General features: G+C 37.5%; 1 protein-coding gene across 11 annotated transcripts in view; it reads left to right on the top strand.

Moving 5' to 3' along the window:
- Positions 1-18010, top strand: part of CPLANE1 (ciliogenesis and planar polarity effector complex subunit 1) — a 232391-nt gene that overhangs the window by 13243 nt on the left and 201138 nt on the right. For 10 of the 11 annotated variants that reach the window (XR_013157933.1, XM_077116986.1, XM_077116987.1 and 7 more), the window contains exon 2: positions 14790-14916. Coding sequence is in view for 10 of the 11 variants with exons in the window: in XM_077116986.1 (XP_076973101.1) it covers positions 14836-14916 (81 nt within the window). In the remaining variant the exon portion in view is untranslated. The remainder of the gene's footprint in view (positions 1-14789; positions 14917-18010) is intronic. The other variant, XM_077116981.1, reaches the window with a different exon arrangement.

The raw sequence follows: 18010 nt of genomic DNA, 5'->3' as shown, positions 1-18010 counted from the left end.
GTCCTGGAGAAGAAACTAAGATCCGCACGTCTTACTAAGCCGCCATCTTCTCCGGAAGTCCCGGAGTAGCCTCTTGACTCTATTTGAACTCTCTCTGCCACTGATACTTTATTAATTACACTCCTTTTCCCCTATTTGGTTAGGATGGAATTGTTGATCCCATGGTTCCAGGTGTATATTCATCCCTGCGAGTCCTCTCCCACGTTGCCAGGGAGGTTTTTACCCCTGAATATCATATCATGAAGGGGGGAGGGCAATGATTTCACTTGCGGAGTTGGGCTTAGAGAGACTGAGGCCACATCTGAGCAACAACAGAGGTCTTCCAGAAGTAACTCTTAAGCATGCCTGTAGGAAGTCTAAGCTTCTCCACTACATTACATAAGCTTCACAAGATCCAGGGCATGGCATATTGATTTGGGTGTCCCTAAAGTTTAACACAGTATCAGGGGATTCCCTGATGGTGAATTTAATAGTTCCATATTTTTTCTCCCCTCCTTCAGGGAATTTGCCAATACTTTTTCATTATCTGGTTAATATACTCTAGGATGTTTCCAGGCATTACGATAATCTATACCAGATTAAAGGACCTCTTTCTCATTCTGTGCTCTCTTTGTTTCAGTTGTTCAAATGAGCTATACGGATAGGTTGAATTAGATTATTCCCTACAGAAAATTTCAGTTCCAGATCAAATAAATGTTTCTTCCAATGGTCTCAAAGAGTATGTTTGTTTTTAAAATATAGACACTGTCTTCCTTACCCCTATGTTCTGAATTACTTTAACCCCAACCTGTTCAGCTTCATTTTTATCTCTAAATAATCAGGTTATATATGTAAAACAGCCTCTCAAAATCCAGAAATAATAATCACCACTCTGGAATTATTGTTTCTGCTCTAAAAGCTTATAATTTAGGCCCCGGTTTTCTTATAAGCATGTTCTAACAGTGACCTGTGCTGGTTTGAAAGGATGTGTGTACCCTGGAAAAGCCATGTTTTAATCCTAATCCCATTTTGTAAAGGCAGCCATTTCTTCTAATCCCTGTTCAATTCTGTATGCTTGAAACTTTAATCAAATCATCTCCCAGGAGATGTGATTTAATCAAGAGTGGATATTAAACTTGATTAGGTATGATGTGACTCCACCCATTCGGGTGGATCTTGATTAGTTTACTGGAATCCTATAAAAGAGGAAATATTTTGGAGAATGAAAGAGATTTCTGAGAGAGCAGAAGCAGAGAGTCTAACAACCAGTGACCTTTGGAGATGAAAAAGAAAAACACCTCCCAGGGAGCTTATTGAAACAGGAAGCCAGGTGAGAAAGCTAGCAGTTGACCCTGTGTTTGCCACATGCCTTTCCAGATGAGAGACAAACGCTGACTGTTTTTGCCATGTGTCCTTCCAGCTAACAGAGAAGCCCCGACTATGTTCGTCATGTGCCTTCTCACTTGAGAGAGCAACTCTGAACTTCCTTGCCTTCTTGAACCAGGGTATCTATCTATCTCTGGATACCTTTGATTGGATATTTCTATAGACTTGTTTTGATTGGGACATTTTCTCGGTCTTAGAACTGTAAACTAGCAACTTATTAAATTTCCCTTTTAAAAAGCCATTCCATTCCTGGTATATTGCATTCCAGCAGCTAGCAAACTAGAACATGACCATACCATTATTGTTTTTTCTTTCTGGCTTATTTTGTCTCACCAAATATCCCACATATTCATTCACATTGTTGTATACCTCAGGACAATGTTCCTTTTTGTAGCAGCACAGCCTTCATTCATAAGTATACACCATCATTCGCCATTCTGCTTCTCTATCAGTGCATCCTTCACCCACCTGCATTCATTCGGCATCATGTGTAGTGCCCAAGGTCCACAGTGCATCATCTTTCTCAATTTTAGATAATTCCATTGTGCTCCAGAGACAGAAAACCAATAAACAGACCTTCACCAAGTAGGAGATCTAACCCTCCTCTTAACTCTTATTCCTCACCCCATTATTTACCTCTGCTATTGCTGTGTTAGTGCTGATGGTTTCATTTTGAACGTAGCTCATAGCGTACAATAGCAGTTTTCCCCCGTACCCTGGACTTAAACACTCTTTATACAAGAATCATATCTTTGCAGTAATTCTTACAAGAACTCATATTCATATTTCCAGTGTGATTCAGTGGGACACATAGGTCTATACAACCCCTTTCAATCTTGTTCATCTTTAGTATGGTAATATTACTTCTAGACTGAGTAGAGAATCACTTTCTGTCTTATCTATTCCCTTACATTGGAGTTCAATGTCGTTAGCTAATGGTTCACGCATCTCTAGCTTCTATGTATCGCTAAGTTCCCTGTATTCAATATTATAAGTCTCTAATTATACCTTTATGCTGGTCATAAATGCTTTATGCTATGTCCTCAGGGCTCATCCATCTTGTCATGTGCTTCAGGACGTCATTTTGTCTTACTTTTGGATAATATTCCATCGTATGTGTATACTATATTTTGTTCATCCACTCATCTGTTGATGGGCATTTGGTTTGTTTTCATCTTTTGGCGATTGTGAAAATGTTGCTGTGACCATTGGTGTGCAAATGTCTATCTGTGTTGTTGCTTTCCGCTCTTCTGGGTATATACCAAATAGTGCTATTAGTGGGTCATAGGGCAGCTTGATATTTAGTTTCTATGGAACTGCCAGACAGTCTTCCATAGTGGTTGCACCATTGTACATTCCTGCCAGCAGTGCATAAGTGTCCCAGTTTCTCCACATCCTCTCCAACATTTATAGTTTCCTGATTGTTTAATAGCAGCCATTCTTATAGGTATGAGTTGGTATCTCATTGTATTCTTGATCTGCATTTCCCTTATAGCCAGTGAAAATGGGCATTTCTTCATGTTCTTTTCAACCATCTGTATTTGCTCTTCAGAAAAATGCCTGTTCCTCTCTTTAACTCATTTTATAATTGGATTGTTTGTTCTTTTATTGTTGAGTTATATGATTTCTTTGTATATACAGGAAATGAAACCTTTGTCCGATATGTGATTTCCAAATATTTTCTCCCATTGAGTTGGCTGCCTCTTCTTTTGACAAAGTCTTTAGAAGTGCAGAAGCATTTGATTTTGAGGAGTTCCCATTGTTTGTTTTATCTTTTGTTGCTTGTGCTTTGGGTGTAAAGTTTAGGAAGCTACCTCTTATTTTTAGGTCTTGAAGATGTTTCCCTACATTTTATTCTAGAAGCATTATGGTGCTAGTTCTTATATTTAGTTGTTTGATCCACTTTGAGTTAATTTTTGTGTAGGGTGTAAGATAGGGATCCTCTTTCATTCTCTCGGCTATTGATATCCAGTTCTTCCATGCCCAATTATTGAAAAGACTAGTTTGTCCCAGTTCAAAGGATTTGGGGGGCCTTGTCAAAAGTCAGTTGACCATAGATTTGGTGGTCTATTTCTGCACTCTCGATTCAATTCCATTGGTCAGTGTTTCTATCTTTGTGCCAGTACCATGCTGTTTTAACCACTATGGCTTTATAATAGGTTTTAAAGTCAAGGAGTGTTAATCCTCCCATTTCGTTCTTTTTTAGAATGCTTTTAGCTATTTGGGGTCTCTTTCCCTTCCAGATGAATTTGGTAGTTAGCTTTTCCAAATCCTCAAAATAGGTTGTTGGAATTTTGGTTGGCACTGTGTTGAATCTGTAGCTCAGTTTGGGTAGAATTGACCTCTTAACTATATATATATATTTTTTTTTTTTTTTGAAAATGAACCATCACTTTTTTTAACTTTTATTTTGAAAAATTTAAAACTTACAGGAAGTTGCAAATATAAAACAAAAACATTATACAGAACTCCAAGATACCTCCACTCACTACTTTCAGCATTTTGCCATGTTTATTATATTACTTTACATCTGTCTCCCATCCATCCATCCATCCATCCATCCATCCATCCATCCATCATCCATCCATCCATCCATCATTCATCCATCCATCCGTCCATCCATCATCCATCCATCCATCCATCCATCCACCCATCATCCATCCATCCATCCATCCATCTCTTATCATCCATCTATCATTCAATCATCTAACTATGATCTCTATCATCTATCTGGACTGTGTATTTTCTAAACGTTTGTGAGGAGCTTGCATGCATCATGCTCTAACACTTAACACTTCCCTATGCATTTCCTAAGAACAAGAACACTCACTTATGTAACCACTTTTAGGTACAGCAATCAAATTCAAGAAATTTGACAATGATATAAAGAGTGTATATTCCAATTTTTCCAGTTGCCCCAATATTTTCCTTTCCTCCTCCATTATTAATTCCCCCAGTCCAGGACCATGCGTTGCATTTAATTATCTCTTTAGAGAGTATGTTTTTGGAGAGAATAGCTCACTCTTATATGTGCTTCCTTTGTGCCATTCACTGCTGTGTTTTACATATAGTAAGTAGTTCTCTTTTTTTTTTATTTTCCTGAAAGTATCTTTATTTTGTCTTTGTTCCTGCAGGTTAACTATATTTAGTCTTCCTGTCCATGAGCAGGGAATGTCTTTCCATCTATTTCGATCTCCTTTGATTTCTTTTAGCATTGTTAAGTACTTTTCTGTGTACAAGTTCTTTATGTTCCTAGTTAAGTTCATTCCTAAGTATTTGATTCTTTTTGTTGCTATTTTGAATGGAATTTTTTCCTTAACTGACTTCTCAGCTAGCTCATTGCTTGTGTATAGAAATGGTACTGATTTTTACGCATTAATTTTATATCCCACTACCTTGCTGAATTTGTTTATTAGCTCCATTAACTTTGCTGTAGATTTCTCAGAATCTTCCAAGTATAGTATCATATCGTTTGCAAATAATGAGAGTTTTACTTCTTCCTTTCCAATTTGGATGCCTTTTATTTCTTTGTCCTGCCTGATTGCTCTAGCTAGAACTTCTAGCACCATATTGAATAATAGTGGTGACTCTGGGCATCCTTGTCTTGTACTTGATCTTAGGATGATGGCTTACAGTCTCTCTCCATTGAGTACAATTCTGGCTATTGGTTTTTCATATATTCGCTTTATCATATTGAGGTAGTTACCTTTGATTCCTGTCTTTTAGAGTGTTTTCATCAGAAAAGTATGCTGAATTTTGTCAAATGCTTTTTCAGCATCAGTCGAGATGATGTGATTTTTCCCTTTCAATTTGTTAATGTGCTGTATTACACTAATTGATTTTCTTGTGTTGAACCAGCCTTGCATTTCTGGTATAAACCCCACATGGTCATGGTGTATAATTCTTTTAATGTACAGTTGGATTTGATTTGCTAATATTTTATTGAGAATTTTTGCATCTATGTTCATTAGGAAAATTGGCGTGTCATTTTCCTTTCTTATAGCATCTTTACCTGGTTTTGGTATTAAAATGATATTAACTTCATAAAGTGAGTTAGGTAGAGTTTCTTTTTCCTCAATTTTTTGGAGAAGTTTGAGCAGGATTGATGTTAGTTCTTTCTGGAATGTTTGATAAAATTCCCCTGTGAAACCACCTGGCCCAGGGCTTTTCTTTGTAGGAAGACTTTTGATGACTGATTGAATCTCTTTAATTGTGATTGGTTTTGTTGAGATCTTCTCTTTCTTCCTGAGTCAGTGAAGCTTGTTTGTGTGTCTCCAGGAATTTGTCCATTTCATCTAAGTTGTCTAGTTTGTTGACATTTGTTGTTCATAGTATCCTCTTACGATTTCTTTTATTTCTTCAGGGTCTGTGGTAACACACCCCTTCTCATTTCTGACTTTATTTGCATCCTGTCTTTTTTTTTTTCTTTGTCAGTCTTGCTAGTGGCCCATCAATTTTATTGATTTTTTTCAAAGAACCAATTTTTGGTTTTATTGATTCTTTCTTTTGTTCTTTTGTTCTCCCATTCATTTATCTCTGCTTTAATCTTTGTTATTTCTCTTCTCCTATTTGCTTTGTTGTTAGTTTGCTGTTCTTTTTCAAGTTCCTCCAGGTTTGCTGTTAAGTCCTTGATTTTTGCTCTTTCTGGTTTTTTAATATAGGCATTTAAGGCAATAGATTTCCGTCTCAGCACAGCCTTTGCTGCGTCCTATAAGTTCTGATAAGTTGTATTCTTATTTTCATTAATCTCCAGATAGCTGCTGATTTCTGTAGCAATTTCTTCTTTGACCCATGTTTGTTTAAGAGTATGTTATTTAATCGCCATTTATTTATTAATGTTCTCGTTCTTTGGTGGTTATTGATATCCAGCTTCATCCCATTGTGATCAGAGAAAGTGCTTTGAATAATTTCTAAATTTTAAAATTTATAAAGACTTTTTGTGTCCCAGCATGTGCTCTATCCTGGAGAATATTCCATGAACACTAGAGAAGAATGTATAACCTTGTGCTTTGGTGTGCAATGACCCTATATATATCTGTTAATCCTAATTCATTTATCAAGTTATTTAACTTCTCTATTTGCTTGTTATTTTTCTGTCTGGTTGTTCTGTCTATAGAGAAGAGTGGTGTATTGAAGTCTCCTACTGTTATCGTTGAAACATCTGTTGCTTCCTTCAGTTTTACAAATGTCTGTCTCATGTACTTTGGAGCTCCTTTATTGGGAGCATAAACATTAATGATTGTTATATCTTCTTCGTGAATTGACCCTTCAATTAGTATATAGTGTCCTTCTTTGTCTCTTATGATGTCTTTACTTTTAAAGTCCATTTTGTCCAATATTAGTATAGCTACTCCTGCTCTCAATTAGTATATAGTGTCCTTCTTTGTCTCTTGTGATGTCTTTACATTTGAAGTCCATTTTTTCGGATATTAGTATAGCTACTCCTGCTTTCTTTTGGTTAAAATTGAATGTGAGATCTTTTTCCATCCTTTCACTTTCGATCTATTTGTATCCTTGTGTCTAAGATGAGTCTCTTATAAGCAGCATACAGCTGGATTAAGTTTCTTAATCCATTCTGCCAGTCTGTATCTTTTAATTGGTAAGTTTAGTCCGTTAGCAGAGTTATTACTGAAAAGGCATTTCTTGCTTCCACCATCTTATCTTTTTTATTTTATTTGTCAGATCTATATATTCTTTTCCCTCTTTCTCTTTGTATTCTTTAAATTACCTTTAGTGGTACTCTTCAATCCTGTTCCCTCCCCCAGACTTCCCTCTCCTATCTTTTTTTTTCAGTTCGCAGAACTCCTTTTGGTATTTTTTGTAGGGTCGGTGTCTTGTTGACAAATTCTTTCATGGCTTCTTTGTCTGTGAAAACTTTAATCTCTCCCTCAACTTTAAAGGGCAAATTGGCTGGGTAAAGAATTCTTGGCTGGAAGTCTTTCTCTTTCAGGATCTTGAATATATCATACCACTGCCTTCTCATCTCCAGGGTGCTATGCTAGTTTAGTAGTCTGAACTGAGTCGTTTAATTTCCCTTGTATGTAGTACATTGTTTTTCTCTTACCGCTTTGAGGATTTTCTGCGTCTCTTCTGTTTGGAGTTTGTTGGGCTTCTTTGACTTGTGTATTTATGTCCTTTATGAGGGTTGGGAAGTTTTCCCCCATTATATCCTCAACTACTCTTCCTATCCCTTTACTCCTCTCTTCTCCTTCTGGGACACCAGTGATTTTATATTTGTGCTCTTTGTTTTGTCTGTCATTTCCCTGAGTTCCCATTCAGTTTTTTCCATCTTTTTTTGCCATTTGCTGTTTTGAGTCTTCAAAATCAATTATCCTGTCCTCTATATCACTTATTCTTTCTTCTGTCTCTTCAGATCTGGTGTTGTGTATCTCTAGTATGTTTTTTATTTGGTCAGCAGAGTTTTTAATCTGTGATTTCCTCTATTTTTCTATTTATTCTTTCAAATTTCTCTTTGTGCCCTTCTACTATTTTCCTGATTTCCTTTATGTCATTTGTTATCCCACTTATTTTTTTAAGTAGAGTTGTATGAACATCTTTGATTAGTTGTTCCAACATCTGTTTCTCCTCAGGTGTTTTAATTTGGTCATTAGGCAAGGCTATATGTGTCTGCATTGTGATATGCTTAGTGATCTTCTATTTTCTTCATCACATGTAGATATCTTGATTGATTTAGTTTGGGAGTTGATTTCTTTCAGTAGGCTTTGTGTTTGTGGCTTTCTAAGGCTTTGTGATAACGGGATGGTTTTATAGCAGGGAGTAGGGCTTGAGGTGGAACACTTAGTATAGTGATTTGTTTCAGGGCAGGTATGGACACAACTTGGGGATGTTACGCTGGTGCTTGTGCATATGAGTGCCCAGCAGCCAGGGAGGATATAGCTGTGCGGGTGCACCAGTCTGGGGGACATAACCCTGGTGTGCCCTGGTCTAAGGCACTGGGCCCTTTGTGTGCATGCATAGTGCTGTGGCCACGGGTCGGCATTGTGCCTTCGTGGATTGGGGTCAGCTGTTACCCGGCTGTGCACATCAGCACTTTCTCAGAGCTGGGAGGTGAGGCTGATGGCTTTGCTCATACATGACTCTAGGAGTGCTCTAATGTGCAGCTCCCAGAACTGAATGACATGATTGGGGGCCCGTGTGCATGCATTGACCTGGGAGTGCTGTAGAAGGATGCACTGAGCTCAGGGAGGGCGGGTGTGGATGTGCAGCACTGTGGGCGGTGGGGGGAGGAGTAGCCTAGGTATGAAGGTTCATGTCCGCAACCTTTATGAGTTGGTAACAACCTTCAGGTAACAGGAATGGGGAGGCAGTGCTCAGGAAGGGTGTAGTAGACATGGGTTGTGCTGCACTTGAGGTGGAGGTGTGGGGCAGGTACGTACACTGGGGCCTGGTGGGGTGAGGGCGATTGGAGCACAGGGAATAGGAATGGGTGTGGGGGTTCAGGTACGTAGGGTGTGGGGTGAGACATAGGTCATGGGCTATGCCAGTGACAATAACGTGCCTAAAGAACGCAGCCTGTCTTACTTCCTAGTCCCATGTACCTGTGCGTGCACTCCCGCAGGCTCCACTGCTCCGTGCCTCCAAGCTAGGCTCCAGCCCTCTGCCTCTCAGTTCCTTGGCCTATGCAACCACAGCTGCCACATGTGGTGCAGAAGGCTCTCCCAGGTTGGCCCCACTCCTGAATTGCTGCCTTAGTCGCCCTCCTGTCCCTTCTCTAACTTTTCCGTGGAGCAGGGCTAATCTCAAACTGCTCTTGTCGGCCATCTTCCTGGAAGTAGTCTAATACATTAAGATTTAATGTTATTATTGTAAAGCCAGTACTTTCTTTTACCATTTTGTCTTTTGGATTTTATGTATCATATCTAATTTTGTTTTCTCTCTCTCTCTTTTTTTTTTTTTTTACATGGGCAGGCATTAGGAATCAAATCGGCCCTCTGGCACGGCAGGCGAGAGCTCTGACTGCTGAGCCACTGTGGCCCACCCTGTTTTCTTTTTTTACCTTTACAATAGTCTTCATTTCTAAACTCTTCTCCAGACCTCCCTCTCCTGTCTTTTCTCATCCACCTGTAGTTCTCCCTTCAGTGTTTCTCTTAGTGACCTTTAGTCTGAAAAATTTTTCCCTTCCTGTTCCTTTTTTTTTTTTTTGGGCATGGACAGCCACTGGGAATCGAACCCAGGTCTCCGGCATGGCAGGTAAGAATTCTGCCTGCTGAGCCACCATTGCACCTCCTTCCCCTTCATCTTTGAAGGGCAGTTTTTGTGCATGTAGAATTCTTAGTTGGCAGTTGTTCTCTTTCGTAATCTTAAACTTTTCATGCCACTATGTTCTCACCTCCATGGTTTCTGCTGAGAAATCCACACGTGGTCTTATTGAGCCCCCATTTATGTGATGGATTGCTTTTCTCTTGCTGCTTTCATGATTTTCTCTTTGTGTTTGACATTTGCCAATCTGAATGGTAAATGTTTGTGAGTATGTCTATTTGGGTCTGTTCTGTTTGGGGTACACTACACTTCTTGGATCTGTAATTTTATTTCTTTCATAAGAGATGAAAAAAATTTCAGTGATTCCTTTCTCTATCAGTTTTTCTGTTCCCTTTCCTTTCTCTTCTCCTTCTGGAACACCCATAACACATACATTCCTGTGCGTCATGTTGTCATTCAGTTCCCTGATACCCTACTTTTATTTTTCCATCCTTTTCCCTTTCTTTTCTTTTGTGTTTTGGACTTCAGCTGTCCTATCCTCTAGTTTACTAATCCTTTCTTCTGCTTCTTCAAATCTATCATTGTAAGTCTCCATTGTTTTTTCATCTCTTGTATTGTACCTTTCATTTCCATAGTTCTGTGATTTTTTCTCCAACTTTCGAATTCTTTATTGTTTCCCAATTTCTTTTTTTTATTTTTTTATTTTTTATTGTATTTTTTTGTATTTTTTTATTAATTAACGGAAAAAAGAAAAAAAAGAAATTAACCCAACATTTAGAAATCATACCATTCTACATATGCAATCAGTAATTCTTAACATCATCACATAGATGCATGATCATCGTTTCTTGGTACATTTGCATCGGTTTAGAAGAACTAGCAACACAACAGAAAAAGATATAGAATGTTAATATAGAGAAAAAAAATAAAAGTAATAATAATAGTAAAAACAAACAACAAAAAAAACAAAAAAAAAACAACCAGACAAAAACAAACAAAAAACAAAACAACAACAACAACAAAAACCTATAGCTCAGATGCAGCTTCATTCAGTGTTTTAACATGATTACTTTACAATTAGGTATTATTGTGCTGTCCATTTTAGAGTTTTTGTATCTAGTCCTGCTGCACAGTCTGTATCCCTTCAGCTCCAATTACCCATTATCTTACCCTGTTTCTAACTCCTGCTGGACTCTGTTACCAATGACATATTCCAAGTTTTATTCTCGAATGTCTGTTCACATCAGTGGGACCATACAGTATTTGTCTTTTAGTTTTTGTCTAGACTCACTCAGCATAATGTTCTCTAGGTCCATCCATGTTATTACATGCTTCATAAGTTTATCCTGTCTTAAAGCTGCATAATATTCCATCGTATGTATATACCACAGTTTGTTTAGCCACTCGTCTGTTGATGGACATTTTGGCTGTTTCCATCTCTTTGCAATTGTAAATAACGCTGCTATAAACATTGGTGTGCAAATGTCCGTTTGTGTCTTTGCCCTTAAGTCCTTTGAGTAGATTCCCAGCAATGGTATTGCTGGGTCGTATGGCAATTCTATATTCAGCTTTTTGAGGAACCGCCAAACTGCCTTCCACAGTGGTTGCACCATTTGACATTCCCACCAACAGTGGATAAGTGTGCCTCTTTCTCCGCATCCTCTCCAGCACTTGTCATTTTCTGTTTTGTTGATAATGGCCATTCTGGTGGGTGTGAGATGATATCTCATTGTGGTTTTGATTTGCATTTCTCTAATGGCCAGGGACATTGAGCATCTCTTCATGTGCCTTTTGGCCATTTGTATTTCCTCTTCTGAGAGGTGTCTGTTCAAGTCTTTTTCCCATTTTGTAATTGGGTTGGCTGTCTTTTTGTTGTTGAGTTGAACAATCTCTTTATAAATTCTGGATACTAGACCTTTATCTGATATGTCATTTCCAAATATTGTCTCCCATTGTGTAGGCTGTCTTTCTACTTTCTTGATGAAGTTCTTTGATGCACAAAAGTGTTTAATTTTGAGGAGCTCCCATTTATTTATTTCCTTCTTCAGTGCTCTTGCTTTAGGTTTAAGGTCCATAAAACCGCCTCCAATTGTAAGTTTCATAAGATATCTCCCAACATTTTCCTCTAACTGTTTTATGGTCTTAGACCTAATGTTTAGATCTTTAATCCATTTTGAGTTAACTTTTGTATAGGGTGTGAGATATGGGTCCTCTTTCATTCTTTTGCATATGGATATCCAGTTCTCTAGGCACCATTTATTGAAGTGAAGAGACTGTTCTGTCCCAGGTGAGTTGGCTTGACTGCCTTATCAAAGATCAAATGTCCATAGTTGAGAGGGTCTATATCTGAGCACTCTATTCCAATTTCTTTTTTATATCCTCCCTCAGTATATCCAAACTTATTAATTTGATTCTTGTTGAGATTTTGCTTGTCTGTTCAAATATACTGAATTAATTGTTTCAACTCCTGTATCTCATTTGAAGTGTTGGTTTGTTCCTTTGGGCTTTATCTTCAGTTTTCCTAGTATGACTCTTTTTTTTCTGCTGGTGTCTAAGCATTTGATTTCCTCAATTACTTAATTCTGGAGGTTGTTTTCACTCTTTTACTAAGGGTTTTCTTCTTGGATGCCTTTGTTCTCTATCTTTTTCTTGGCATTCATTTCAACTTGTTCTAGACTTCTAGCCCAGATTCTGTTTAACTGATCAGAATTTTTCAGTTTTTGTTTCTGTTTTTTGCCCTACCTATATAGAGCCCTTTTTTTTTTAAGGAAGGTCTCCTCAGACATTACTGACCCCAGTCAGATTTTTTGAGACTAGACAGGCCCGCATCTCAGGAGGAGAGAGTAGCCAGTGTCAAGTTTCCTTGAGGGTGATACCCAGCAGGTTCAGACTTTCCTGTGAAACCTCTAGACTGCTTTTCTCTCTTGAGAGAGAAACCCTGAACTTCATCAGCCTTCTTGAACCAAAGTATCTTTCCCTGGATGGATATCTTTGATTGGACATTTCTATAGACTCGTTTTAATTGGGACATTTTCTTGGCCTTAGAACTGTAAAGTAGCAACTTACTAAATTCCCCTTTTTAAAAGCCATTCCATTTCTGGTATATTGCATTCCAGCAGCTGGCAAACTAGAACAGTCATTGTGTGCTCAATCTGAGTGTTTTTGTTTAAAGTTTATTGTTACTATTTGAAAAAATTCAGCTGTTTTTTGGTGAAAGGTGGTATTAATCATACCAAAGAAATATAGAAACTTTGTATTTCGTAGACTAAGTGGAATTAATAAGATAGAACTTTTTAAAAAAAGGCAGACAAAATAAGGTATGATTAAATATAGCCTGGCGAGTGACAAAATCAACACTTCTTGCATTTTTTACATACTTTACAAAGAAAATGAACTTGAAACAGTCACAAATTTTCTGTAAGGTTACAAGTAAAGTACAAAGAACTTTTTCTCATGAACAGTTTGAGAATGAGTTGAGAAACTGATGCTCCCTTACTGGTGAATATTGTTTTAGTATTTATATTCTATGAACAAGCGCATTCTTCTGCAAGTCAACTATTGTCATGGTTAGGGACACGTGTCAACTTGGCCAAGTTGTGGTAGCTGTTTATCTGATTGGGCAAGTACTGGCCTGTCTGTTGCAATGAGGACATTTCATAGGATTAGGTCATGATCATGTCAGCTGCATCCACAGCTGATTCCATTTGTAATCAGCCAAAGGGGAGTGTCTTCTACAATTAGTGATGCGAAATCTAATCACGGGAAGCCTTTTAAGGAGGACTCAGAGGAGACAGGCCCCATTCCTGCTTCGGCTGGTGAGCCTCTCCTGCGGAGTTCATCCAGACCCTCCATCTGAGTCATTGGCTTCACAGCTTGCCCTGTGGATTTTGGACTCTGTGTTCCTGCGGTCACGTGAGACACTTTTATAAATTTTATATTTGCAAGTGTTCCCTGTTGATTCTGTTTCTCTAGAGAACCCTAACTAATACAACTATCAAAATCATAAAATAAGCATTAGTATCTTGCAGCCATCATCTTCAATTTTTTCTTCTACTCATATTTTACCATTTGTCCAGTGTTCTCCTTTATGGCAAAAAGGTGAAGTTTACAATCAATCATTTGTTTAGTTGACCTTTAGTGTGGATCCACTCTTTTCCTGACTCTTGATCTTGGCATTTTTGAAGGTTGCCAGTCAATGATTTGGTGGAATGTCCCTCCATCTGGGTTTGTCTGGTTTTTCCTTGTAATTAAATTCAGGTTATGTATCTTTCACGTATTTATCACAGTAATGTTGCTGTGTTCTAATTTCACCTATCAGGTGGCACATGGTTTCCATTTGCACATTTCTGGTGATGACCATCTTAATCACTTGATTAAAATGGAATCTGCTTGGATTCATTACTTTAAAGTTATTCTTAGGGAGATACTTTGAACTATGTATATATCCCAATTCTTATCAAACATTCACTTTATTCACTTATTTGTTTATCATTGTATGGATTAGTAGTTTTCTGTTTTATTCCATGGATTATAATACAGCAGTGTAATTATCTTTGATGTTCAAATTATCCTCAGTTGGCCAGTTGGGAGATCTTTTAGTATGGCTTCTGCTTCCTCACCTTGCCTGGGCTCCTTTACACTCAATAGCAGACTGTCTGACTTCATAAACATCCTCCTTACTCTCCTTGAACTGTGACCTCCCCCATTGGGTGATTCCTCACAGGTTATGCTCTCTTCTTCCTGCCGAGATTTGACTCCCCTTGCTGGAGTGTGGCCATTCTTGTGACATCCTTTTTACACTCCTTGGGCCCTGACATACTGTTCCTGGCCTCTGCTACAATTGTCCCCACACCCAGCGTAGGGGCTTGCCAGGCATCTCTCACTTCCTGTTGTCTGAGTAGTTTTTCCTAACTTTTTACTGTATTAGCAGATAAACAATTCAGAATTTCACATTTTAACCATTTTCAAATGTTACAGTTCAGTGTTATTAATTACATTCTCATTATTCTACCATCACTAGCATTCATTACTCAAAATTTTTATCACCTCAAATAGAAACTGTGTACCCATTAAGTAATAATCCTCTAGTCTCCTGCCCAGCCTCCAGTAATATGTAATATAGTTTCTGTCTTTAGGAATTTACTTACTCTAGGAATTTCATATGTGAGATCATACAATATTTGTCCTTGATTTATTATTTACAGTTTCTTGTGGCTTTTTTACTAATTAGTGAATGATAATCTTGAAACCATGGAGATAAAATTAGAAGTTTTGACATCAACAAGTATTGGGCAGAAAAAACCCTGGCCACGAGTCTCCTGGTTGGGACAGGTAGGTTTTTCTTTATTATAGAATACCAATTTTAATCTGTATTAAATATGTGTTTTGCGTCTAAGATTTAGAATGTTATATGGCTTTAAAGAAAGAATACATTATCTTTTGAGGGGTCACTTGCCCACTGAACAGGGTTTTGTGTGCATGTGTGTTTTGTTTTTGTTATAATTTGTTATAATTAGTGTTATAATTAGTTTTGTTATAATTTTGTTATAATTAGTTATTTTTTCTAGATAGTTTAGTGATCTGTCTAAGAGAAAGTTTTTATTAAAAAATTTGTTTTCATATTATGTTTAAGTAGGTTGTAATGGCATATATCAAAAAGGCATATTTAGTTCTAAAGATAATCATGGTGATGAATACACAACTGTGTGATGATATTGCAAGCCATTGATTGCATAGTTTGGATGGACGTGTGTGTGAGGATATCTCAATAAAGATATTTTTTTTAACAAAGGAGTTTCTTACTCTCTAGAATGTCTCCCTGTCAGAGCTGTCAGTGACGAGTTTCCTCCCATAGTAGTTTCCATGAATGTACTATAAAATAGTGTCCCTTAGAACTACAGTAGCAGAAATGGGCCACAATACACTAACAATATAGAAATGCCATTCACAATGTATTCAATTGATAGCCTTACCTTAGGGAAAGTGGAAAACCTATAAAACCCTTTTTGCATTTACAATTATTAAAAGTAAAAAAAAAAAATATCAAATTTCATGTGAGAAATTATACCATTAATTTACTTCTAGAACAGTACTGGTTTCCACTTTCGAAATTTGTGATTCATAGTGTCTGTAGTTGAATTGGAAAATTTGCATGCTTAACAGGTTCAGATATATTGCTGATGCTGGTAGTTCCATGACTGAATTTTGAAAATCACTGTCCTAGAATATATGAGAACAGATTAATTTAAAGCAGCATCTGTTTTTGGATAATAAAAAATAATCAGAGTCAGAAATATATTAATTTCAGAAAACATTTAATTCTAATCTAATTATATAATTTAAAAATGTGCCTACACTGCTGATAAAATTAAAAAGTGGGAGGAAAGCAAGATGGTGGCTTAGCAAGGTATGGGATTTAGTTCGTCCTCCACAGCAGCTAGTAAATAGCCAGGAACTTTCAGAACAACTGCTGGGGCCACATCAGTGAACAGACACACAGCGTACCCCAGTCTGGACCAGCTGTACCTGCTGCGAGCGCCCCCAGAACCGTGAGTTTCCCAAGCCGCAGCAGCTGGTGCCCCTCCCCCACATGCTGCTTCCCAGAGGGGAAATGAAAGGAACTTTACTAGCAGCAGGGGCTGAGCAACAAAACTCCAAATGTGGAATTAATTAACAAATTCTTACTATTAAAAATAGGCCCCCAGCCAGCTGAACCTCGAGTAAAATCAGAGGTTGTTGGTTATTACCCCAGCAGAGAGGGGGCAGGGATGACAGAAAAAGACCCATCTATATGCTGTCTGCAGGAAATGCATCGTAGACGCAAGGATAAACATAGGTTGAAAGTGAAAGGTTGGAAAAAGATATTTCATGCAAATAACAACCAGAAAAGAGCAGGAGTAGTTATACGAATATCCAGCAAATTAGACTTCAAATGTAAAACAGTTAAAGGAGACAAAGAAGGACACTATTTATTAATAAACGTAACAATCCAACAAGAAGACATAACAGTCATAAATATTTATGCACCGAGCCAGAATGCTGCTCCAAAATACATGAGGCAAACACTGAAAACACTTAATCTACCATAAGAGTTGGGGACTTCAATTCACCACTCTCATCAATGGACAGAACATCTAGACAGAGGATCAATAAAGAAACAGAGAATTTGAATAATACAATAAATGACCTAGACTTAACAGACATATATAGAACATTACACTCCTTAACAACAGGATACGCCTTTTTCTCAAGTGCTCATGGATCATTCTCAAGGATAGACCATATGCTGGGTCACAAAGTAAGTCTCAATAAATTTGAAATCATAACAAAACACTTTCTCAGATCATAAAAGAATGAAGCTGGAAATCAATAATAGGCCAAGTGCCAGAAAATTCACAAATGTGCGGCGGCTCAACAACACACTCTTAAACAACCAAATTTTGAGGAGGAAATTACAAGAGATATCAGTAAATATCTCGAGCAAATGAAAATGAAAACAGAACATATCAAAACTTATGGGATGCAGCAATGGCAGTGCTAAGAGGGAAATTCATTGCCCTAAATACCTATATCCAAAATGAAGAAACACCAAAAATCGAGGAATTAACTGCCCACCTGGAAGAACCAGAGAAAGAACAGCAAACTAACCCCAAGGAAAGCAAAAGGAAAGAAATAATAAAGATTAAAGCAGAAATAAATGAAGCTGAGAACATGAAAACAGTTGAGAAAATCAGCAAAACCAGATGTTGGTTCTATGAGAAAATCAATAAGACTGATGGCCCCTTATCAAGGTTGAGAAAAAGAAGAAGAGAGAGGATGCAAATAAATAAAATAAAAAATGGAAGAGGAGATGTAAGCACTGATCTCACAGAAATAAACAAAGTAATGAGAGGATGCTATGAACAACTTTATACTAATAAACTAGACAATGTAGATGAAATGGACAACTTCCTAGAAAGGCATGAACAACCAACATTGATTCGAGAAGAAATAGACAACCCAGCAAACCAATCACAAGTAAAGAAATTGAATCAGTCATTAAGAAGCTCCCCAAAAAGAAAAGTCCAGATGGCTATACATGTGAATTGTACCAAACATTCCAAAAGAATTAGTACCAATCTTGCTCAAACTCTTCAAAAAAATTGAAGAGGAAGGAAAGCTACCTAACTCATTCTACAAAGCCAACATCACCCTCATGCCAAAGCCAGACAAAGATATTACAAAAAAAGAAAACTACAGACCAATCTCTCTAATGAATATAGATGCAGAAATCCTCAACAAAATTCTAGTAATTCGAATCCAGCAACACATTAAAAGAATTACAGATCATGACCAAGTAGGATTCATGCCAGGTATGCTAGGATGGTTCAACATAAGAAAATCAATTAATGTAATACACCATATCAACAAATCAAAGCAGAAAAAC

The sequence above is a fragment of the Tamandua tetradactyla genome, chromosome 9 (assembly GCF_023851605.1).
Source record: "Tamandua tetradactyla isolate mTamTet1 chromosome 9, mTamTet1.pri, whole genome shotgun sequence".
Taxonomy (NCBI): Eukaryota; Metazoa; Chordata; class Mammalia; order Pilosa; family Myrmecophagidae; genus Tamandua; species Tamandua tetradactyla.
Note: the sequence above shows the minus strand (reverse complement) of the source record. Positions and strands in the feature narration are given on the sequence as shown.